The following is a 26167-nucleotide window of genomic DNA, read 5'->3' as shown; positions in this document are numbered from 1 at the left end:
AAAACCCATTTACTGAACGGCTGCACCTGACCCGGTCACAGGGGGAAAATGGCAGCTATGCTCTCACTGCGCGGATGTCCCCTTTAAATGGGCGAGACAATGCATTTTCTACTGTAACACAAAAAACAGCCCTTTTAAATGTCACTTGCATTAAAATCATAAACAGGAAATTGACATTTTTTCAAATTCCCATCAGCATAATGAACCCGTCCCAACGATGAAGCGGCCGTTTCAGGGGATAATTGGCTGAATGGCAGCCGTTACTTGGTGTTTTCTTGTCACAGCGGCGTCGCCTTCAGGAGTGATGGAGCCACTGGTGTGTGTCAGGACGGACGCCTCGGGCTGCGCTCCTGTAATTAGCATCACCTCAACAAGGTTAAACTCGCCGTGCTCGGAGATGACGTCTTGCGTGAAACCTCCTCGGGGGGTTTTGGGTTCGGGCGCCGCCTCCATCCTGCAGATGAACGTGGATTCTCATGAACGGTCCCCGTCTACAGCAAAGCAAAGCGGGTCTGTAGCACCTGCCGCTCCGCCGGGGTCCGAGCGTGAAGAGCAGGCGCTGGAGGAAAGCTATAGATTCAGAGCGGTGGGAGCCTGTGAGTGCGGAGCCAGAGGCCGCCCTGCAGTCACTGCCTCCTGCCTAGAGCCGCAGCACTAATGCACCATCACACATCTCTGGAGGGCAGTGTCAACAACAATGCATTGGGGCAACAGAGCCCAACGTGTTGCTGTCCACATGGCATCTAACCCACTAACACACTGGGGTTTCCAGTCCCTCGAGAGTCCGGACCCGCATTTCATGTGCTCACTTCCCTCTTTGCACCACAGGCACCAATCAATAATGCTTAAACCGTTCTTCTCCTTTTATTTCAGATCTGAGGGATCGGGAGCAGGAGGCACCGGACACGTCCAGAACCCGCTCCCCGCATGAGGATGAGGAGCGTGAGGAGCTACTTGCTGTGATGCTCGTCTTGTTTCGCCGCCGCCTCGTGGACGGGACGCGTTCGCGCTCGGCGGCGCCCGTGCGGATGCGTCACAGCCGGAGGGACGGAAGGCGCTTCACGCTTTTGCCGCGCCGCACCTGACGCCCGTCAGGCGTCTGTCAACAACCACGGCGGCCTCCGTTACGCAACGCGCTGATGTCAGACGTCGCCGTGGACGCAGCTCCTGGTTCTGGACCTCGCGGCAAATTTTAGGCTCGTCAATACAGCGTTTTGTCCAGAGCCGTTCACACGTCTGACCCAGAACACCAGGGTTCTGAGTCAGAGCGGAGACTCGAGAGCACCCGAAACCTCTCTGCTTCCAGTTGATCCTGAGCAAAGCGAGGGCTTATTTTTGAAATAGTCAGAGGAGCAGACGGTTTGACACCAGCCTCTTATTAGGGATATTTATGGAAAAGTCTGGTTCCATCCTTCAGTCAGAGACAGCCAGCACGGAGTTTTAAAATAATTACGATGCCATAGCTCCTGGTAAAGGAGCGATATGGATAGAAAATCATTGGTAGGTTTCCTAAAAGCAGAATCAATATTTTAAATTGAAAATCACACAAGCTTTATCACAGTAAGGTGACGATCAGAGCAGCAGTGACCTGAGCTGTCCATCATAGACCATTTAATGACACAGATCATGGATCCTTATAAAGGAGCATTAAAAACAGCTGATATTTATCACTCATTCATGGAAACTATTCCATCTTTATCCCCTAAAGACAAAGCGTCCAATGAAAACCCGGCTCCAGCAGCGTTTTATACCTGTAGCTGCTGCCGTGTTAATATATAGACGCATTACACGCGCACGGAGACAACAGGCCTTAAACCGAGCCGTCAGCGGCGCCGTCGGGCCAGAACACAGGAAGGGGAGGAGACGGGGCCGTGATGCGACCCGCGTGTCCCTCAGCGCCGCAGCCTGGACCCGCTGCTGCAGACAACGGCCCGGCTTCAAAGAGTCCGGAGCAGCTTCCAGGAAGATGCTCGTGAGGATGCGAGAAAGGACCAGACTGAAACAGAGCAACAGACTCAGACGCAGTCACGTGACCCTCAATACGAGCGAGCAGCTACACACGGACCAGGCTGGAAACCGCCAGCGATCAGTGTAATCACACTAAGGCCTCCACGCAAAGGATCCTATACACGGTTCTATTCATAGCACAGATGATGAATAATCCATTCTGTTTTTGTCCTTTGACAAACGCGCAGCGGGCGTTTAAACATTAGTGAATTAACGGTGCTTCTGGACACGGGCTCTTTATCAGCGTCGGCCTGACGTCGCTCCACGCGACCCGGCGACCCGGTCCGGCCCAGCGGTGCTCCGGCTCCCTGGGCCGGACACCAGCGCCGCAGCGGAGCGACGCCCTCCGTGCGTTAGTCAAAAGATTCCTCGGGGGAAAATTACCGGCCGAACGCGTGGCAACAGAGTAGCTCTTATCTGAAACCTTGATGTCAGTGTAAATTACCAGCCGGCTATTAACCGTCTTGCAGATCTGACCAATTTAATTGTTCGTGTACAGTAGGATGGATTTTAATTATCTCCATTACTCAACTCAAATGGCTTCTCTGTTTAGAGTCATGCATGGAATAGTTAATAGAACGATCACATCTGAGAAAGCTTTTACACTTCCATTAGTGAAATGTGAGCAGTTTAAAGCAGCGAGGAAGAAAGATTATGATCAATATTGCTTCTTTTAAGTCCTACCAAAAATTCTAGTCAGTTTTCTAATTTGCCTGCCAGCATTCAATCCATGATCACAGGCCGGTGGAAACACATTAAATACTAAGGCGAGCGGCTTATTTACATGACCTTCGCTTGCGTTGGCTGAATTTCACGGCCGAGACGTCTGCTCAGATGAGGAGACGTTAAACTGGCAGCGGCGCTGGGCCGATGCAGCAGGTGGAGGTGTCGCTCATTTCATCCTGCAAAGCAAAGACGCACAGAAAAGCAGAGATGTCAGAGCCTTTAGCCGTTAATGCTAATTAAAGCACGATTTGAAGCTAAAACCACTGCTTTACATGAGCTACAACTACTTTCAAAGGAATTAATACCAACAGCCCACAGCTGTTTCCACTTCCACGCAGCAGCCTCCATGTCATTCTCTCCCTCTCGCTCCTCAGACCTGCAGCTTTGAGGCTCTTACATGTTGCAAATGCTCATTTTCAGAGAGATTACAGCACGTATCTGTCACAGGCAGAATTGCCTGGATTTTATGCACGGGGGTCGACTGGGGAGTGCGCCGGTGGGGGGCGGCAGCCTGAACCATCACCGCCGATTAGGGGTGACTCCCTAAAATGGGACAGGACCTGTCTGCAGGGGTCGGCCAGGTTGGAACCAGCTGTGGACGTGCTTCAGCTGCACAATTCTGCAGCGCATGCACGCACGCGGACACAAACAAAGCGTCTGCGTCCACACAGCGTGCCCCGGAGCCCCCGGCCTCATGACTCAGTGGAAAAGTCCAGCCATGAAGTGGGTTTTGCAGAAACACGAGCCCCGTGTGCAGCACAGACTCAGACGCTGTTCATTTACAGATTAGCCATCAGTTAAAGAAAAATAATACATGAACTGGATGAAATAATTAAGGCACAAAAAGCATTTTTTTGTTGATAGATCTCAGATCTGTTTGTTTAGTTTGACTAAAATGAGTCAATCTACCTTAATTGTTACTCACCTGTTTTCTGGTCAGTGGCCAAAATGAACACTTCCTGGTCGTACCATGTTTAAGGACTGGGAGGGGGTTCTTCTTCCTACATTTGCCACAGTTTAGTCCCAGTGTGTGTTCCTCTGAAGGCTGACCTGTGTCCGCTGGCTTCTTCAGAGCCGCACAGAGCACGTGGTGTTTCCCCGGGGCCGTGTTTAGCTCCTCAGACACAGCCGCCGTGTCAGGAATTACAGGGATTTGCTGTAGAACTCGGCTCCGGTGGATTTGGACACTGGCTCACTCGCACCTGCGTCCACAGCTCTGGTCCAGTGGATGATGGGAGTCGGACAGCAGGTTGTGAGCTGTTGTGTCCTTCAGGTTTGTGCTGCCTGTGTGAACAGTGGACTTCCTGGGCCTTGATTCTTCCCCCGGTGGGTCACAGGTCACCTGAAGGCTTTAATCATGGATGATACCATAGCTTCCTACTCACACCGGTGGTTCATAATAGTATAAATGAATCACAATCCGGTCAAAACCTAATTAACTTAATTAACTTTTCCACAGGCTCCCGGTTTGGCCGCGTGCGTGATCGTTTAGCGCCCGCCGCCTCCTCTGCGCTCTGACAGACAGCTGGCAGCCGCACTTTGATGAGAACTAATCCTAACTGTTCCCAGTGAGGACTGTGAATTATCATGACAAACTGTGTCATGATTTCATTTGCCTTCACGTCGACACTGAGCGACACGTCGTGGCTCCGTCGATCACAGCGGAGACAAGCGTCCATTAATTAAGACGCTGACGGAGACGGGACCGCGTGTTGAGAGGAAGGGGCGTGGCTTGTGTTGGACACGAGCAGCTCAGCACAGACCTTTGAACGCAGCATCACGTCTATGGGTGTGGATGATAATTGTGCAGTGGCAGCCGTCCCAGACATCACCAAAATCTGATCCGCTGAACCTCGGCCCAGAGCCATCTGCCGCCAAATTTCATCCAAATCCACTGATTAACTTTTGCAGTGTCTTGCTGACAGACAGACGAGGGGAAATATGAGCCCATTTATAGATGGAGGTGAATGTCCTCCGCACAGAATTCAGTTCTTGGCTTTGCAGACGACACCACCGCAGCATCTGCTTCAAGAAAATATCATTTTGTGAGTCAAGTTGCTGATGGAGGGATAAAGAGATAAATTTTAATTCAGTTCCACCAAAGCAATACTGTAACCACTTGCTTGCTTGTGCCTGAAAGCATGTAATTATTCTCCCACACATCTCTCGGTCGCCCCTTCCCCCCGCGCTCTCTCTCTCTCACTGAGTGCCTCACACACACACAGATAACAAACCTTCCAGTCATATCTCAGGTAGGATTTATTCATAGACCAATTATTATGTTTATAAACTACTAATTTGTTCTCCTAAGAAGAGGAGGAGGTGCGGCTAGGTACGGTCGGACCATCTCTGCCTCAGCTTAACTTCAGTACTTGGCTTTTGTCCTTTTTTGCATTTAAAAGCCATTCAAGTTCATGCTTATTGTTTTTCTACACCCAAGTTATTTTCCCCTTCAATAAACTCCCACTTTGAGGATTAGAAGCTACACGAACAGCCCTTATCCAATAACTGGAGATGGAGGAAGATCCCCACCCACTGACTCATTTCTGGGTAATTCCTTTAGTCAGCTCTGATTGCTCGCCTCCATCTCGGATCTTGGTTGCAAATGGGACTCTTCATCTTAGCCTACATTTACGGATGGAGTTTCCTCACAGTTCAGTCTCGGTGTGTTTTATTGTGTTGTACGCTGCAGTGACAACAGACCGCGTGCCTCTTCGTTCCCTTTGTTCTGCTCTTCGTGTGTTTTAACGACGCTGCTTCCAGGGAAACAATGGCGAAATAATGTCTTTTTAATTTTTAGTCACTGACAGAATGAGATAATATTAAAGCGTCTCACAAGGAGCCGCGTGTTTTCATATGAAATGGAGCCGTGCTGTGATCGTGCCACGGGAAAGACATGAAACTTCCATCAAAGACTAAATGAAACCCGTCCCCCAGACGTCGCATGTAACCACGACCTGGTGATTACACTCTATTACGATCTATTTTAAATATATACACACACAAATCCAGAAATGAATCCAGACTGGTTTTGTTTGGATTAATATCCACATTTGAATATTAATGTTTCAGTCTGGACAACAGCAGCAGGATGCTGGGAGCAACAATCACCACTGGCTGCACGCACACGCTGACGCTGTCACACAAATGACGGCACTGAATGATTCCTAAATAAAGACTCTCCTTAATGTGATGTCTCCTTTATTGCTTAAATGGATAAAAGCCTCTGGGAACGGTATGTTGACACACAGCACAGTGGAGCATGAATATTATTAACATGAATGGCGTGTTCAGGACGAGGGGAGTATCTCAACATAAGGAAGACTGAGTTTGACCAAGTGCCATTAATGAGGAATATCTGCACAATGGGATTATCCCAGATTGAATGTAAAATCATCAGATGCTTTCATTTCAGAAGGAATCTTATATGTTCTCTATGTTCAGTCAGCAGATCAGCAGCACCAAACGTACTCTCTGGCCACTTTATTAGGTACAGTGCATCTGCCTTAATCCAACACAGCAGCCATTAAACAGCCTGCGTGAGTCCGACCATCACGCCATTTACTTAAATTAGAGATAAAACACCTCGTTCCAGCATCGTGTAATTGTTTCTGACTTTGTCCTCACTTTAGGATGTGCTCATTTAAAGTGAACTGACCACAGCTGCAGAAGTGGACACATCATTTCCTAAAAAAGATGGATCACTCCGTCCTCAGGAACTAATTAGCCGGCGTCTTCAAGGGCCGCTGTTCAAATGCCAACTCCTGGAGCCGCGTGGCTGCAGGGGAGACGCTCAGAGCGGTGTCCACAAAGCAGACACAAACGCCGCCCCTGCTAATTGTGCATTGTGGAGGCGCTTTGGAGCAGATTCAGGGTCACTTGTTCAAATCAACTCAATTTCTTACATTTTGACAGCTTGAATTCCAGCCGATGCAGCGATTGGCTTCCTGGTGTTTTCAGTTGTATCGTGAGAAGCCGGGTGCAAAGCAGCCACTCCGCTCAGGCTTTAAGCTCGAGTGTCAGTGATGTAATTTAATGAAACCGCAGATCATAGAGATGAGGATGTAAACACTTCATTTCTCCTTCATCAACCACTAAAGCTGACACAAGTAAACAGTACGAGAAAACGTCCTGATCCGGGGCGGCGCGTCTTCACATGTCGCTGCAGCGAACGCGTGACCATGAGGTTTTACCCAACATGCATCAGCCATGTTTCAGTCCCAACAAACAAACAAACACCATGTGACGCACAAGGCCGCGCCATCAGAGCTGCATCTCTCCTGTTCCGTGTCTCCACTGTGCTGTGTTGTTGCATCTAATAAGATTAAAAGCCATAAATCCTTCCCTCCAACTAGACTCCTTGGATCATATTTCATTGTCTTATCAGAATATGAAGCAGCACAGCCCCACCAGTGCAGACTTCATTGGTTTCCCTCAGAGGGCAAATGTCTTTGTGGACGCGACCTCACAGCCAGTCCTCTACATGTGCAGAGGATTCTGAAACACACAATTTAATATCATCACCCACAATAATCTGGAAGCATTGTCACATTGTTTTTCAATTTGTTTCTTGGTAACATCCACGTACAGCCTCCACTTTGCCTCCACGCGGCAGAGGATGTGTGATGATGGCTGCCCTGTAAGTGGATTTGCCGCTTTGCAGAGTGGCGAGCGAGGCTGCAGCCATAAATCACAGTGTTTTCTGACACACTCCATTTTGATTTCACTCTAGTGAATTTGAATAGCGCACAGCGAGATACAATGGCTAATTGGCTGATCCATCTCGACATTAAAGGCATTTCATAGCACACTAAGTGTCTTTTCAATGGCATTCAATGTGCCATTACAAGAATCCAATTGAAGATAGAAAAAGTAATGGAACTGCAGAGGAATGAATGGCCATCCAGTGCTTGACATCCTTCACAGGTTCAAACTGAAAACCGCCAGTTTGTCAATAAGCGTAATTTGTGTCGAAACCATTCACTTCCTGTTTCAGAATCTGGGCGATGATGCTGCTGCATGAAAGCGCTCATTCTATGCACTACACATTCAGTGCATGCTCTACATCCTGCAGGTAGGAGCAACACAGCTACACAAGTGTGCACAAGGGGACACGTGAACTAATTCAGCATTTCTGGGCCACTATTCATTACTACAATAGTGGCCAGAAGAGGCGTTTTGTAACAGAGGGAATATGTTCAAGGGGTGAGATGAAACCTAACCTTGAGTATTTACTAAGTGTCTCTCAGCTCCCCCTGCTCTCCTCCAGTCTGAGCTCTCGCTCGTCTCGCCCCGAGGCCGTGCTGATGGTGAATGTGAGGATACCGAGCCCCAGAGAGAGCCGCACTTGGCTTTCATTCATTTGTGTTTCATGTACAGATCCTTATCCACCTGTGCTCCCAGTCACAGAAGACACATCTAAGACTCGGCTGCTGAATGTTTGTGATAAGCGGAGGGAGAGAGGGCGGGGATCTCGGCTGATGCTTTTAAATGGTGGGATGTCCAGGAAATTCCTGCTGCTGTGAAGTTGTGAGCGTGGACCAAACAAAGGTGGGTTTCGTGCTTCTGCAGGCGCTCGTGGCTACGACAATAAAAAAATCCTAAATTTCTTAGTTAAATAACCCTTATTTTCAAATGGAAACCCAAAGAAGCATCTTTTTTGAACCCGTGTGCGCGCTGTGGAGGAAGTGCGCGTGTAGGTGTGACAGCTTGCATGGAAAGTGTCTCTACGCCCCTGTACACAAGCCTGTGTGTGCAGAACTATGTGGGTGTGATATGGATTAGTTTGAGTGAATACCGCTGTGCACACTGTAGCTAAACCCTTAAATGGGATTAATTCAAGGTGGGCTTGCAAAATGAAAGATGTCATTTACCTTGGGTTTATGTTGCCACCTAGGTTTGCTGCCTTCGACAGCTCATCTGCTACAACTGTGTTTCTATATGGCGTCGTGCTTGTTTGGGCATTGCTGCATACAGTTTACGGCGGCTATTGTAATCCTGCTCTCAAATATGATTCTGCAGGAACAACATAAAGAACAAGGTGATTTTCACTGACAATAAGCTTCGGCCTCGGCGATGCAGTCCGCCCAGGGCTGGTGCTTTATAACACTCTCACACAAAATTAAAATTTATACACACTTCTGAAATGACCTGTAGGGTTCCGTTTCTAAAATATTTATCAGCAGACAGCGGGGTCAGCCGGAGTCAGGGAGTTTTACAGCCTCGCTTAGCATGAATATACTCACCTGTTCTCCATGACTCTCAGCGGAGTAGCACTATAATCTGCGCGTCTCCCTCCACTCTGTTGCTCGACTTCGCCACTTGTTTCAAGGCAGCGACGGCCTTGGAGCTGACAGAACGACTGTGCGATTGGGATCTCGAGCCAAAGCGACGGCAGGGCGACGGGAGCGATTCGGCGGCAGAAGACGGCGCGTTCAGCTCGACGTTGATTAGTCGATGCAGTGGCGACGGTTAGAGGTGCAGATGTTGTTTCCTGCAACAATGCGACTGAGAGTCAGGGTGATTTTTCATGGCAACCTCTGATGATGTGGGCAGCCTGGAGTCTCCTCCTGAACTGGAGCTGACGATGAGTTTCCTCCGCTCAACCTGGAGCAAAAAATAAGAGAAAACAACAACAAAGAACAACAACAACAAATGGCCGAGCTGTAATTGCACCTCTGTGCAACCTGGGAACAACCCCTCCATCACCTCTGCATCGTTCGCCATCAGGCAGGATTGGCTGCAGACTAGAGCAGCTCACGGTGGTCACGGCCACTGGAACGTGACAGCAGTGGTCGCGTCCTTCAGCCGCGCTTCGCTCACAGGCAGCAGCGTCTTCAATCCAGAGCCTGATGTTGTGATGGATGGTTGCAAAACCTGCTGTAGTTCCCATCAGAGGAAAAGACAGATATGAGAAAAGACGCCGCGTCCTGGCCCTCTGTGATTTTAGTGCAGTAATAACCAGACGCTGCATTAATCTACAGCATCAACAGTTAATAGAAGCAGCGACATGGAAACCGGCTCATTATAACTGCGAGTGCCGAGAAAGGCCATGCAGAAAATATTTAGCCTCCCTTAATTTCACACATGTTAAAAAGAGATGTTTGTAAAATTTGGCGCCAGCTCCTTCTTGTCAAAGCCATAGATTCACAGTAAAAAAGCTGTGTTTCTGTTTCTACACTGCGACCTCAACATTGTTTACCATAACTGGGAAACTGTATTCATATACGCTCACAAATGTTTGGAGTATCTGAGCATCATTTTCAGTTTGCGAGCTCTCCAGGCACTGCATGCATAAATAGTAATAACAAACCCACTTTGCTAGTGCCTCATCCAAAAATGATGCAAATGCTACAGCGTGGGAAGGTGTGAAAGCAATTCTAGTCAATTCAGCTGCTGCAGACCATTCTCTTTCATGAAAATAGGCATTTTAGTTGACGTGATCCTGTTAGCCACAGTGACAGCAACAGAGCTGCGGCGGAAATGGTCAGAAGCAGTGGTTAAAAATGCGACTGTAGACAGTTTGGGAATTCAAACTACACATTTGTCCCGTTGTCCCATGATGCACTACAAAGCGCTGACCGTTCAACACACTCACCAAGTCCTGCAGGTGCCAACATAAACACTGGAAGAATTACTTGCCATGAATAATATAGCTAAAATCTACAGTTTGGCTTGAAGTGCAGTTAAATATGGAGCCTCAGCTCCGTTATCACCTCACAGGCCTCCAATGCTGTTAATCTCCTTCCTTTTAACGTTGCCACGTGGACAAGCCCGAAGTTGCACAAACTTGCTTCATGTGGATTCTCTGCTGCAGAAGCCGAAGCAGAGGAGCAGAGTGAGCTGCATTGTTCTGCATCTGCCTGTTTCAAGGTTGCTGCTACATAAACAGGAGGAACCTTCGTTCTCATGCATGCATGTTTTTATTCATTCCGCTCCAGCGTTACCATGATGACATGTCGCACAACAACAACTTGAGATGGAAACTTGCTGTTCGACTGACGTCCACTGATATTTACGGCCCATAGGTTTAAGCAGCCAGCTTGACGTGCACTCTGAGTTTTGCATAGTCAGAGAACAGGTCCTTGTGCTGAGCCGAGGAGAGGGAGAAATACAGTAAAACCTATCAGGGACTATATAAATTTCATTCATTACAAGCACTGGGCACAGTTATTGTGAGTAATTACAGTGGTGTTACTCTGAACGGATACTGTGAAATGCCAAGTTCTTTGACAACCCACCAGCTCCATCTTTACACCACACACTTTATTTGCCAATATTTTAAATAATTATTCCGCTTGTGTCAGGATAATTTAACGCCTACGGACGCAGAGATGTGCGGTGGCGATCGGGATCCAGAGGTGACGCTGGAGCTTCAGGACGCGAGGACGTGGGGAGTTCCTCCTGTGTCCAGTGTCAGTGTAGAACAGGACATAATGTCAGCACTGTCGGGATTAATCTGCCTCAGCTAAGGGCAGAGATTAAGGCCATGCATGAAAGTGGGACAACGCGGCATCAGTGCTTAGCGACACGGACCAGAGCCGCAGCTTATGCAGCGCCGCCCTGTGTGCTGACGGAAGAAGGCACCGAACCTGAAAGGTTCCAATATCAAAAGTTACAGTGCAGTGTTCATTCATTCAAACGTACAACATCCTCATGGTTGGATGTTATTACAGCCTCGTTAACCCATCATAACTCAGAACGTGGCCCCATTCAGCAGCTCAACTGCCGCCTCATTGTCTTAACAGCTCCAAAGCCCTTAAATTACAATTAACTGCCTTCACAACCATAAACAGGTGCGTATTAGCAGCGGCCAATGGCTGCCTTACTGCACTATTTGTGGCTAATAAAGACTTTTACAGCTGACGGAGGCGGCGCCTTTAACGCGTTCGCACGCGTTACGAGGGCCCCATACGTCGCCGCGACGCGGCTGCTGGAGAGCAGATCAGCCGGTTAATTATAGAGCTACTGTAGCTGGGGCTAAAACCGGCAGCAACCGCCATCAGCCGAGCCGGGACGCGTTTCAAACGCCACAAGTGACACGTTTATTAGTTCTCGCCGGCAAATGAGAATCAGATCTGGCTGCGAGCGTTTCACCAAACGCCTCCTTAATCACCTCCTTTATGGTGAATTACTGCATTCCTCAATAAAAGAGACGTTATACACTGTAGGAACTTAGTAATGGCTTTTTAATATACGATCAGATTAAGGTTATTTCATTGGCCATATATCTTTTGCAGGTCTCCCTTATAGAGGTTTTTAATCTCACAGACTGAGCTGGCAAAGGTTAAAACATGTACGGAATAAACAATATTGAAAATACCACAGAAGCATCAGTGTCATAAAACATTCAAAGACCATTTCTTGAAAAACAACAGGCGCTCCCTCCTGTCTTACCCCTGTCTGATTGGGTTCACTGGGAGAACCTGGAGTACAAACCAACCTGAAGGAAAACAATTACAGCGCTTCACCATCGGCACTGGCCTGAAAAAGCAGGAACCTAAAAGCTGTTGTCTGAATTAACGATGCAGGTTAACACGCTTAACCATCCGAAGCATCTAAACCTGTTGAATGGTGGAGCTAGGAAAGTACGAACTGATTCCATGCAGGCATTTGACTGGCAAAGTGCCACAGAAACCAGTCTCTTTAATTTCATTATTAGCTGGGAAAATAATAAGATTCATCACATCCTGAGGAAAACGTTCAGGTAATGAAAGAAAAAGGCTTGAAGATGTGTGAGTGATGCTTGGCCATTATGAGATGCAGAATATTGTTAAAGGCTGATTTTAATATAAAACGCAGGCGTTATCGGTTCTTCATCAGGCATTGAGGCTTCGCTCGTTCACCCAACGGTGACCCTGTAAAAATATTAAAGTGTGTCGTCACGGCGTTACTGCTGGAATGCACCACGATATCTGGACGCAGATGAATCTTTTTCCAACCGCCCCCCACAGCTTTGATACGTCTGTGATCTTCAACGATTCAGTAACATTAGTGGAAAAAGGGGAAATCCTTTCTGCCTCTCAAATGTCAACGAAAACGAATTAACTCACTCATTCTAAACAGGCATTTTCACACCATCTATGGAGAACTCACAGGTCCTGTCCCTTAGTTACAACTCATTGATATTTGCTAATAGCTTCCAGAGGTATAAACTATTCATGATGTAGAAATGACACAGTCCTACAGTATGTTCTAATGAAGTCAATGCGCGGCTGTGACTTCGATCTCGGTTCTGTCTGTTCGATCTGATGTTTTCAGTCTGAGCACCTTGAAGATCGAATGGAACCCGAAACAGCAGCACCGCCATCAATTCAGTTACCATCAAATGTCTCAGTTATGAACTTCACATTGTCATAACGCGTTCTGGGTTTGAACAGAAAAGCCAGAGCCACGCTATGGAGATGTGGCAGCATGGGGGGGGATTAAATGAGCTGCCATTTTTCCTGCAGACATCTCAACATGACATTATTTTCATTTTCTGTATGTTCTGATGATTTTCGTTTTGGATCCTGCCGAGAAAAGCGCTAGTCATTTCTGTGTCGTAATCAGAAGTGTACGTGAAGGCAACATGAGCCTGATTATAGGCTGCACTGGTGAATCCTGAGCAGTCGCTTGACAGAAGCCACCCACACACACACACACACACACACACACACACACACACACACACACACACACACACACACACACACACACACACACACACACACACACACACACACACACACACACACACACACACACACACACACACACAAAGTGGGATTCCATCATTATACAGAGTGAATGAATATCTGTGTTCATCAAACTGGTGAAACTCCGCATTCATAAATCTCCACTGCGGCGTATTTCCAGAGAAGGTGCAGCGTTAATCAGCATAATCCACAGTCCTCGCTGTGAACAGTTACTGTATAATTACTGTAGTTTCTACTGAAGAAAGAAAGAGATCCCAGAAAGAAAATAAAGGCTGCAACTATGATTTGAAGTATTTCTACATAGAACCTTTACTTATAATACTGTAGATCGTGACTCTGGCTACTACAAGTGTTAATGGATTCAAAGCTTTCATGATTTCATTAAACAGAAGAAACGCTGGACAGATGAAAGCTCAAAGCCATAAAGGTGAAGCTCGACACGGTTCCTGGTGACCTCAGCTACAGTGGAGTAAAATAGCTTAATGTGGTTTAGAAGGAACGCGTGCTGACGTCGCAGCCAGGACTCGGCTCTGAGTCCAGGTGCCTTTGTGTGCCCACGGTGCCTCCATGTCCTCTGCTCTGCTGTAAGTGGGAATGTGGCTGATTTCCTGTCTGTGCACTGGTGACCAGGGTGGACCTGGAGTTCCGCCCAGTGACGACTGGGATGGGCTCCAGCACCTGCGCGGCTCTTGGAGGATGACGACAATAAGAGGACGCCACTTACTGCAACTGCAGCGCCGCCGACTCATCCACTGCGAATCACTCCCTGTTCCTTCCTTCTGCCGCCTCCTGTGAAATGAAGGCGAAAGCTTGAATAGAAATAATTCTAAAGAACTGCTCATGTGTAAAGTTACAGGTGACATTAAACATATGCTAGTGTGTAACATACAGTACATATCAGCAGCTTGGCAATTATCAAACCACCTGGTGCAGACATCTTGATGATGAAAAATAAATCCACCACCAATTATTCAACGATGGAAGAAATCTGGACAAGTGGCTCAAGTCTATGACTGAAAATGAAAATGAGATGAAAATGGACCTCGTGGATCTGATGACGTCATCACACTAATGAGGCTTCTCATGTTTTATATAGTAAAGTGCCATACTGGTGTATTGTTAACTGGTAAATGGTGACGCTGCCGCCGCAGACCTGCATCGCTGTCTCTCACACTGAACATATTGTCGTTTGCTTTCGAAGCCATTGTGCTCGTTTCTCGAAACGTCTCAAACAGGTTGAAAGTGTGACATTTTCTAAAACGAGCATCTTGCAACTGCAATGAACATCTTGCAGTTGAATTACACTTGTTATGCTTGCAAGCATTTTCATCAGCATCCAGATGGAGGTGCGCTGTGTAACCTAGATGGCTGATGGACTGTGTGACATCACGTCTTGATAAAATGTGACAGGTGATGCAATTCATTTATGGAACAAGACAATGCAAATATTTGAACAGGCCAACTCATAATTAGACGTCGTTATCGCACATCTCCTCTGTCTTCTTCCATTAAGTGTTTTGGTTATTTAAAGGTATCAGTGCAGGGAAATAACTGCTTGTTCTGTCGGTATCTCTCTGTGGGATGAACATCAGGCCTCCTGCATTATTGTGATTATATATGTGGACAGAATGATGATTATGCATTTGTGTCCATGCAGATCATCTCACCTCTTTAGACCAATATGAAGATTCAAACATTTTCCTCCTTCTCCATTCACCTTAAGAGGAACATAGTGTATCACTATAGGTTCACATACAGATACAAACACTCCCGCTGCCACTACTTCCACCACCAGGGATAATGATAATAATTACAGTAAGGTGCTGTCAGGGTGTAGCCTCCCTGGGCCGGTGAAGGTGAAGCAAGATCAGGGCACAGTTGAGTTCCAGAGCGGATTAGAAGGAGCTGCAGCGATGGGTCGGCACCGATGGGGCGGCCGCGTTGTTGTTGTGTTCATCACTCTCCTCCACACTCACACGGCTGTTCAATGGTTTCCGCCGTCGTGGTGTCAGATCTACAGGGTTTGTTTGTTCTCTGTATGATCCATACAGTACATGAGACATGTTTATTACAGTAAGGTTTCCTGCAGCAGTCACATGGCTGCGGCGTTGTTTTGGTCAGAGGTTTCCTCCACCTCCCACACGGCCCGATCGAGAGTGACCCAATCAGCACACGTTCACAAACAGCAATTACACACACTCACAAGTGCTTAGTGGAAAATGCGCGTGCATTAGAAGCTTGAGGAAGCTTTTAAAATGATGTCACACATTTTCCTCAAAGTTACGCTGTGGATGCTCTTATTGACTGCCTTCCATAACTTTTAACGCATTATAAATGTTGCATTAAACCTTGAGGTTATCACACTCATGAAAAACAGAATTCTTGTGATCTGTTGGTTATGCACTGGTGAAAGCGTCATAATGGATCTGTAATAATCTGCTGCCTTCCAAGAAGAAAGAAAAGCAATGAGTGTGTTAAATGTCAGGAGAAGCTGAGCCTCCTCAGGAGTGTCTGCATCGATCGTTGTATTGACTGATGAATAACAATAATAGCTTCAGCTTGAAATGCTGCATTACCTGTATGTGTTCTACTTCATGTCCAAACAACACAACAAAACAAAACTAAATAATAATCGAAAGCCATCAGGCTGGATTCCTTCTGTATTATTGCACAAACTACTTTTCTTGCAGATTTTTCTATACGATCATGAGGCGTCCAGTTACAACAACTCACGAAACAACAACAAAGCAGTGGTCACAACTGTGTGTCCTGCTCCAGCTTCATGATGAACACAACCTGCAGCAGGGAAGCTGCTCGTTTCCAGACAAATTCCTTCTTTTCATCCTAATTTGTCTCTGGGCAACCGCTAAATAAAGAAAAAGGTATATTTGATATTGGACCCACAGTGTTTATTAGTTGATGCCTGATGACACACGTGATAAATAAATCACACATCAGCCTTGAACGGGAACATATTTTTTACCTTTCATCCATTCTGGCTCTTATGGCCACAGAAACTCTCGCACCTGCAGACAAGAAAGGCAACTTGAAGTGATCCACAGAGCGATGATCCATGGGCTTGCCACCATTTCAGATAAGCAATCCATGTTCTTTTATTGAAGCAAAATCTTTTTTTCCCAATCTGTAGAGGTTTGACTCTATATTACCAGTCCAGACCCTTTTGAGTAATGACCTGGTACATTGGTGATCCCCCCTGCAGTTCCAATCATTCAAGTGATGGTACAGGGGGAGAGTAGTGGGATAAACTAGCCCTGGGCAGTAATTACACAGGTCTAGTGTCCTGACTGAGCAGATATAGGTTCTGCTCTCTCTAAAATACAGAAAACTGTGGGCGAGACGGAGCAGAAAGGGCTCACGCTGAAGAAATCAGATTCTGGTGGAGCAGGAAATAAATCAGTTAAATGCAAAAGGAAATCAATGAGTCAGGGGACACCAGAGACACGTGGCTCCCACAGCCCCCGTCCCCTCATGTCTGACGCATCCATCAGCTTGGAAAACTTGGACCATTTGTTCTTATTAGTGATCCGCTGACATACAGAGCGAGTGAGCCGTTATTACAACACAGATGTCTGTTAAATACTCAGCACAGACAGCAAACATGGATTATTTAAATGGTTTAGAAAAACTAGACTCTGTGGTCACAGTAACACCCTGGCAAATATGAACACGTGAAAAGCCCCAGAAGAAAAGTTTCGATTAGTGCCTTTGTAGTAGTAGTAGTAGTCAGAGTAGTTTTCAGTTAAAAACATGGATTGTCCAAAAACATTTCTGCAGCAACTGAGACAATATGTCAAGCAGCTGTTGAGCTGTATGGTCTCTATTAAATCCCTTTACATTACCAGGCCTCCCTCACATCACCTTCGACCTTTTGGGCAAAGGAAAAATCACAAATTAAGAGCACTGCCAGTTTTACGCAGAATCAGAATCTTTTTTCTAACTACATGTATCATTTAGTTTTTACTTTTTAGTTCTCGTGCTCTTTGCTTAACATTCTGTTGTGTCATACTGCAGTGCTGGTGTACGCCTCATATCAGTCAATGCCAACAAAAGGCAAAGCAAAGCACACTATGAGGGAATGTTTAGACGTATGGAGCTGCTCAAACTACACACAGGTGTGAAGAGTCACCAGATAAATACAGCGAGCAGTAATCGGTGATTTTAATTGGCTGTCTCCTGGGGTATCACTAATTTTTCTACGTTTCTCATCCAACATAATTACATGGTAAATTATGGACCATCAGTTTGTGACTTCAGTGTGTTGTTCCTGACAATCAAACTGATGAACCTGCGATTACCAACTCTACCAAAGTAAATCAATTACAATTAATAAACACACAAACTTTGTCCAGCACACCGACAGCGACGAGCTCGTCGCTCCTCTCTCTCTCTCTCTCTCTCTCTCTGTCGCTCTCTCTCTCTGTCTCTCTCTCTCTCTCTCTCTCGCTCTCTCTCTGTCGCTCTCTCTCTGTCGCTCTCTCTCTGTCGCTCTCTCTCTGTCGCTCTCTCTCTGTCGCTCTCTCTCTCTCGCTCTCTCTCTCTGTCGCTCTCTCTCTCTGTCGCTCTCTCTCTCGCTCTCTCTCTCTGGGTGTTGAGGCTTCACTAAGCTAATACTTGAAATGCAGAGGAGCCTTTAATAAGTAATAATCTACTCACTTCTGCTTAGTTGTCACCGGTGCCGCTGCTGCTGCTGAGCGAGCGATCTGACAGAGGTGTGAACCGTGAGGTAAAAGCTGTGAATGCGCTGCCTGGACCTGCTCCCCTCACGGCTGCAGGTTGGGCGGGCGCCTCACTCTGTTCCCGGGCCTGGTACAGTACACGCTCAGACCTGGGCCTCGGTAACTGACAGGACAAGCTGAGACGCAGAGTGGTGAGGAAGACGCTTAGAGAACAAAATATTACAACCTGCGCGTTGGGATTAGCTCATAGGATCTGTCACAGCCCTGCTGCTGCTGCTACAGCTAACTCCTCCAGTTAGAACAGTAAGAACAGGCATTTATACAGCAGGAGGGCGGGCATGGTCGGACTGCAGCTGCAGCAAAGGAACTAAGGACTAATGTCTCCACGGATCCAGGATCAATCACGTGTGATGATCGGAAGCCACTGGTTTCCATTACAGCACAGCATCTGATCCACCAGTTGTCGATGTAAAAACAGTCGTGATTAAACCAGACTTCAACAACACACCTACTTGTGTTCAGACCTCGCACCAGAACACGACGAGCCTTGGCCCCGGCCCGTCTTCATTCAGTGACTTTTTCTTTTTAGTGTCTCTGTGAAACGTGTAGTTTTCACTGTTTATACATCTAAAAAATGAAAAGTAAGCGGTTACAGGTTTCATTTCCATTTGACTCCTTAAGTAACACAAGTGTTTAACTTCAAGGCTGTTTTACTGTCACGCCATCTCTTCCTCTCTGCTGAGGCAGCGTAACCTGCGGTCAGGTCACCAGTTCATCACATGGAGACAAACCACCATTCACACCTACAGGTAATTCAGAGGCTCCGCTTAATGCGTGTGTTGCAGGAGCGGCAGGCTGACGAGCGGCGTATTCAGAACCACCAGAGCAACGCCCCCGTGGCGCCGAATTACTATTTTAGAAGCGATTTGAAAAGCAACAGAGGCTGAACACAAAGACTTAGTGAAAACAAAGCGTCTGAATTCCATGCCATAGACGAGTTTGTGTGTCTTTGAAAGGTTTGAAAGAAAATCAGTCATGTTTACTTTTGCTTTCCTGGAAATAGATCAATACCAATTTATTTTGGAGCAAACTTCTGATTGCTAATCAACACCCCACAAAAGCATGACCGAATGTGCCAATCACACACATTTTGTGAATTTTAAATTAAACACCAGTGGCATACTTAGATTTTCCTCTAAATGTCAACCACTGCACGCTGATCCCATCATCCAATAACTCTCCTCGTGCTGTAAAACGATGTTTCTTTGTGCTCCGTTTCATTTAACATGCTCCGATTTTGACGCATGTCTTTATCGGCGGCGGTTTCTAAAGCATGTGAACAAACATGTGGCTGCCTGAACAACTGGAGCATGGCAATTGACCTCTACTTGCTTGATCTCTGTTGACTTGACATTTCTCCTCAGCACTGACAAGAGAAGAGAAAATAAATAAAAGACCATAGTGCAATGAGCAGAGTAATAGATGCAGATTGGTGATGCTGTTTAATTCATCAGTCCAGATGGCTGTGTCGACGCATCAGTACTAAATTATGACAGGAGGAAGTCTGTGTTGCACTGTGACCATGTCCTCTTCCTCATTGTAAATACTGTGCAATGTGCAGTTTTGCTTGTTCTGTCTCATTATAGGAAATGCCAATATTCTCAGAACCGTTTCTGCTGACCCGGTTTCTGTACATGGCCTCAAGCCCAAGAAATAACGTCAGTGGTTTTCATTGTTCAAGACAAATTTCAAATGGCCTTGTGAGAAATAAAACGAACTCGACGGCAGATACTTGGGTTCCTACTGTAGGACTGTCGCTTACAGTGCTTGATAATCTTGTTTCTGCAGATGCACGTTCCTCTGTTGATGCTACCTTCAGCCCTCCTGTACTAAAGAACACTGCCTCTCTGGTCACAGGTCCAGTGTGTGACTCTGTCTACTGTGCAGCTTGACTTGTGTGCATTTGAAATGAGAACAGTGGTGCAGACTTAACCTTTCCATATGCTTTGCAGGACGTAGAAACAACAGCACGGCCCAGTATCACTGGGAAAACAACAGAAGGCTGGTACTGTATACAGAACTGTATAGCCCAGAAACATGAAACTAGAGGAGCTGAGAAACCACACATCTCGTCTCATTTCATTTACTTTCAAATAAAATATAAAACATGAATTATTGCAGCTATAAGGTATTTTCCTCACATAAATGTAAAATGAGTGAATCTCGGAGCTGTTGACTTATGTTGGTAGGAGGGAAATAAATATTGATGCAATAGCAATATGTTAGTAGCAGCAGCAGCACAATGAGAAACAAATACTGGCAGCTAATGCATGTTGCATTGCACAGTAGAAGTAGAAGTGGAGCATTCAAATCAAGATATGATCGGAATATTCACTTTTCTATCTTCCTGAGTGTACAGTACGTCTCAAGGTGTTGCAGATATTCAGTACTCGCCCATCTATACAAACACATTCAGGACATTACTGTGAATTGTGTGTTAATCGCCAATAACTTCATCTCTGGACGTGTGTCAGTTGTCTGTAAATGTTTGATGTAGCAGCGCTGCAGGCTCATTCAGCAGCTGCAGGTAGTGGAATAGGCTTCTAATAGCGCGTGCGGCCCTGAATAGCACGGCTGCTCTGCGTACTCCTCTATAATGTGCCGGCACTTTGGTTTGAGTGCCGTTATTGTCAAACCTAGTAATGGCTATTACTGTACTTCTCACTGATAAAAATAGGAAGCAGCTCATTAATTCCTAAAATAGAAACGTATACTTCAGTGCTGCGGATGATGCCATGTTATTATTTTTATTATGCAGGTGGAGGAACACAACACACTAAATATACCACCAAGATTAGCTTTCATCACTTATGAATCACAAGTACACATGTTATGTAAGTTACAATAAGTCCTCAAACAAACTCATCTCTATGTTGAGTTAATGTTTATAAAAGCAATGTAATGTGTGTCCCACTGGTGGTTGCATGCTGGAGTCCAGCGGAGCATTAGAGGAGGAAGCGCCTCTCAGCATGACTGAGACAATAAGCTCCACACATCAGCTGGCTTCTCTGCCACGTTGGCAACAACTGATGTGATACAACTGATGAGCTTCAGTCGATCTGTGCTACCTCCACTGCATATTGAAATAAGACTATGCATGATGGCCACATGTGCAGCAGGTGCCTGCACGGCATCACACTCATTGCTCCAGGTCTTAACGATGCATGTCGTTCATTATGATCATTTCAGTCTGGAGGGTCAATTATCAGGATTTGATCTAATCTGAATGAAATTTGCATTCACCTGCACAAAGACCCCGTGGAGCCAGTTGTGCATGTGTACGTGAATGGGGGAGGTGAAACTGTTAACAGAGTAAGTTGATAAATAAATAACTAATAGATTATAATTTATACAGGCCACTACACAACTCAGAGCTTTGGTAAACCTTATGAGGACATGTGTGACTCGGTCAAACCTGTCCATTTATGTAAACTCGGTCCATGTTTATGTGCTATTTTTGTTTGAATTAATTATATAAGTATGATGGAATCTCGGTGAAATGATGATGATTTGAGTAATACATCTAAATAATTTGGATGTTTTCTCCACCAACGATCTCTGCTGAATTAAACTCAAATGATTTTTGATCTGGATGACGTGAAGGTAGATTTCTGCTGCATGAACGTGGCTTTTGGTTTTTTGTTGGCAGCGTTCGGTGACCTTCTTCTTATATATTTGAAATATCATTTTAAAAGATCGCATCAGACTGTAAAAAACAGAAACAGCTGCAGGTAGCGACAAGCTAACTACCAATACAAATGAAGGTTTCATTATTTTATGGTTTTCTTCGTATTCTGTGCATGTGACTTTTTAATGAGCGCTTTAACCGCTCGTTTCCGGCTGCATTCAGTACATTCTGCTGCCCTGCGAACACCTTATTTTCAGAAACCGACGTAGGTTAATTTACTAAGCTGGCGCTGCGGGGGTGGGCGGCAGGGTGTGCACCAGGGTCACCTAATAGGTCAGCGTGGCTCTGTGGCATTTGCAGAGAAATTCTCCATTTTCCATCTAGCATAAGGTTATTGGCACCTGCCCTTGTCACTCATCTTCCACATGATGCACTGACTAATCTAGCATACCCTTCCCTAGCTGCAAATGTGTTTAGCGAAGGACAGATAAGACCTGTCACATATGAAATCTATTTCCTCCCCACCTCACCTTACTGGTAATGTCCTGACTGATGGAATAGCCGCTGCTGATGTTGAGACATGAGTGGGGGAGGAGAGGTAATGGAACATTGTAATATCATCGCAGACCATGAACCGATTTTCAAATGCGCTGCCAGGCCGCGGCGTATCTGCATATTTTTACACGTGGCAGATCTGGATTTTAGGTGTGCATTTCCAGGTGATCTGCCGCAACTGTATTTAACAAAAATGTGGAAGAAGGTCATTGTTTTTGCACCTTAATATTGTAATCTGACTGCATTGTGCAGCTAAAGCCTTACAATCAGCACAGTGAAATAGTGTCTGAAATAAATCCTTTCACCGGGCAAAATGTAGATTAGGCAGGTGCTGTCTTACTGATTGTTATCCCTCAGCTTCTAATGGGTTCCTTTAAAATGTATTTTGATTATCTAACACAGTCCATTCATCATGTTTGATAAAACGCTGGATTTCACCCGTCCTGTGGTGTTTTTGTCCAGTCGACTCCCGGCAGCACAGCCGGTCTTCTTAATCTAGGATTGAAGAGGGGCCTGTGGTTTTGTCTAACTAGTTTTAATCACCTCTAATAGTTGACCTTAACAATCAATTCATTATGCAATTTTCATTTATTTCCATGATTAAAAAGATTACGGAGGACACTCGACAATCAATAATAAAACGCAGGAAGTGGCAAAAACACAATGATATTTGTAAATTCTCACAAGCCCTAATAATTAGCACAGAAAGACAGATACACGCTGAACTAATGCATCCTGCAGAGTTTTGGATGTGTTTTCTGGATGCACTACAACAACTGCGATCAAAGTCTACCTGTGCATGAAACAAAACAAAACAATACCACCTCATAGCAAAACATGGCACCCTTGTGTTTTCCAACACTTTAGTTCAGAATTATGTGTCAGTTTTTCTTCGGGGTCCGCAGAAAAAAAAGATTCAATATGCCAATAAACACCACTCTCTGGGTCCTCGATTGCTGTCAGGCCCGGCCTGGCTTTGTGGACACGGTGGCACAGAACCGAGGCAGATTTTCCAGGGATATGGACTCATTTTCTGGATCAGTGCTCTTAGCGCTACAATGGAAAGAAACTCATTTGAGTGTTAAAAGCTCAAAAGCAGAGATACACAAGGCGATCTGTCCGTTTAGGCGCTGAGTTTCCTTTCTTGGTAAGAGGAGTTGGTAAAGTTCCAAAATGTTGCAGAAATGATGTTTAATTAACACAACAGTACATGTTTATACGTACATGACTCTACGTTGCTAGGGAGTATTTACAGAACTGTTCTCCGGCCCCATGTACTGAACAGCCAGCTTCAGTTTTAGAAAAGTTTTCAGAAAAAGTGTACGAAACAATCGCTTCTCATAGAGCGAGCTGTAGTTACCACAGTGCCTCTCTGTGAATCCACCAGGTCCAGGTAGAAAGCCAGGACCACAAATTGAAGTTGAAAAGAAAAAGAAAGAATCTGCATTTTATTTGTATTATTTATCTGGTGGCTATAGAGGAATACTGCAAGAAAATATTTCCTCTGCTCTTTGACAGCTTTCCTCTCTTTGTGTCTCAGCTAACAAACAACAAAGCCTTGCAACAAACAGTCTTACAGACAAACATTTGGCACAATGATCAAACGCATATTCAGGCATTCAAAGATTAATCACGGGCAGACAAACAGAAAAGCAACCTGAAACAGACGGCATGAAGGGAACGCGTCCTTTCAGCAGAACACACTTCTCCTATTTATATCCGAATAAACCTCTTACAAATTAAGATTGTGATAGGCAGGACAGATGGGCACTGTGTTATGTAGCTTCAGAATTTGCACAACTAAGGGGGAAAAAGGGAAAATCTGACACTTCAGCAGCAGGATCTTGCTGTACATACAGGCGTTTGCAACTGGAACCATTAATCATCGCTGAATTTCACTGCACTTTTTAAAAGTTACAGCATCATGCAGGAGGTACAGCTCAACTCTTCCATCTGCTTTACATTTCCGCACTCCATTTGCCTGGGAACTAGAAAATTGGGTCTTATTTTTGGCTGCTCTATTGTGCTATGGTCGTGCTGCCAGTCAATCACAGGTGCCATACAAAAAAAAATACCATCTGATTTTAAAATCAGCCACAGACGTCGGGATCTGCCTTGAATTTCTACTGTATGGGATAAAATCCCATTGAACAGAAACGCTGAAGCTAAATGAAATAAACACAGTTAAAACCAAAGTCTTTAAGACTATAAACATTTTCCAATTGTCCAGTCAGGCTCTTCTAATGCTGCTTGCACACATCCGCCCACATCAAACACACCACTAGAGATGCGCGTCCCTCTGGGGCTTCTCTGCCGTCAGCGAGGCAGCGACCTCAGCCCACAAACACTGAGGAGTTCGTTCTTCCAAGAGAGCAACGAGAACATCCAGGCTTTGCTTTTCTTACCTTCTATCGGGGTCCATCAGCAAATCAGCATGACGGCATCCCGCTCTCTGGAGCCACTGCCAGCTCACGCCATTCTAACTGGAGTCAGATCTGTGGAAGACAGGTCACAAGGACACACTTATTCACTGGCAGCAGGCGCGTGGCTCAGACGCGGGAGCAGGAGCCAGTGCATAACAAGGAGTGTAAATATTCCCTTTAATATTGACATTACACCTCTTTGAATTGGCAGCAATGATGCTACAATGAAAGCTGTGTGTAACACTAGCATATCACATCTATACTATAACTATGCAATTGATACTACTGCATGCATGCAGTGTGTGTGTGGCAGGAACGGAACTGATGTGTCGTCTTTGTTCTCTAATGATTGTCTTTGACTTAAGTTAAGCTTTAAAATCCAACAAGTGACTGCTGCATTACTCCCTTAAATTAACAGACTGACAGATTACTCACTTTCATACAATTTTTTTTTACGATTGTAGTGACAGGTCAAATTACAGAATTTCCGTTTAAAATTTTCACCACATGCTTTTAAAACACCACGTGAAAGCAGATATGGGTTTTGTGAACTCATTTGAAGTCTGGCTTCACCCTCACGACATCATCTCCCCCGGCTTCCATGTGCACGCCGACTGTAACGACGAGGACCATGAAAACGTGAGAATCCACTGGTAAATAGAACCGAAACAAAAAAAGATGCGTCAGGGCTGCAGAGCCAAAAGTCCCCATCGTTAGCCTTAAATCTAAAGCAATTAGCAAACGCCGCCACGGCTCAGGGAATTCTATATTCTGCAAAATGGCTGATGGGCCACTATAGAGGAGCTAATGAACACGTGTATTTAAAGAGAAGAGAAGAGAAAATTTGCTCAAATGATGTGATAATGAGGAGGAAGTGGCGATAACCTCTCTGTGATATGAGAGCCGGTTTTTGCACTGTGAAACCAGATGAAAGCTCGCATGCATTTGAGAAGTGCGGTAATGAAAGGACATGGCTCTTTCCTGTACGGCTTTTAAAAGGATTGTTCCTACTGCAGGTTAACGTGTGAAGGAGTTTTGGCACCCTGGTGTTACTGCAATCCTAAATAGAAATCCTATTATATCAGAGATGAAAGACTTTTTCCTGCTATTGTTACCTTGCCACCATTTCTTTGAATCAGAACGTATAGGCACAAAAACAGATTGTTTTCTCTGGATTGGCATTTTCACATGTTCAGTCCCGATTCTCCCACAGCTTTTAGGAGGTTTCACAGTAAAATGTCTTTTTACTGCATAGCAGATATGTTCACCTGGATTTTTGCCATTGTTCAAAAGTTTTGAGTATGAAGTTTGAAAAATCACATAAAATAATTAATGTATCCTTACAGGACTTACTGTCACCCAGAGCGTTGGGTT

The 26167-nt window shown here is 45.6% G+C and overlaps 1 protein-coding gene across 6 annotated transcripts in view; it reads right to left on the bottom strand.

The window, feature by feature from the left end:
* The window catches only part of igsf21a (immunoglobin superfamily, member 21a), a 148585-nt gene that overhangs the window by 112673 nt on the left and 9745 nt on the right, over positions 1–26167 (bottom strand). For 2 of the 6 annotated variants that reach the window (XM_055508707.1, XM_041070803.2), the window contains 2 exons: positions 24776–24865; positions 14155–14219 (listed from right to left, as the gene is read on the bottom strand). In XM_055508707.1, the coding sequence (XP_055364682.1) occupies positions 14155–14219; positions 24776–24792 (82 nt within the window). In that variant the 5' untranslated portion in view covers positions 24793–24865. Of the gene's footprint in view, positions 1–2791; positions 2910–3658; positions 4756–8606; positions 8749–8978; positions 9340–14154; positions 14220–15097; positions 15148–15244; positions 16274–24775; positions 24866–26167 lie in introns of those variants that run through there. The other 4 variants (XM_041070806.2, XM_041070805.2, XM_055508708.1 and 1 more) reach the window with 4 other exon arrangements.

The sequence above is a fragment of the Betta splendens genome, chromosome 5 (genome assembly GCF_900634795.4).
Source record: "Betta splendens chromosome 5, fBetSpl5.4, whole genome shotgun sequence".
Taxonomy (NCBI): domain Eukaryota; kingdom Metazoa; phylum Chordata; class Actinopteri; order Anabantiformes; family Osphronemidae; genus Betta; species Betta splendens.
Note: the sequence above shows the minus strand (reverse complement) of the source record. Positions and strands in the feature narration are given on the sequence as shown.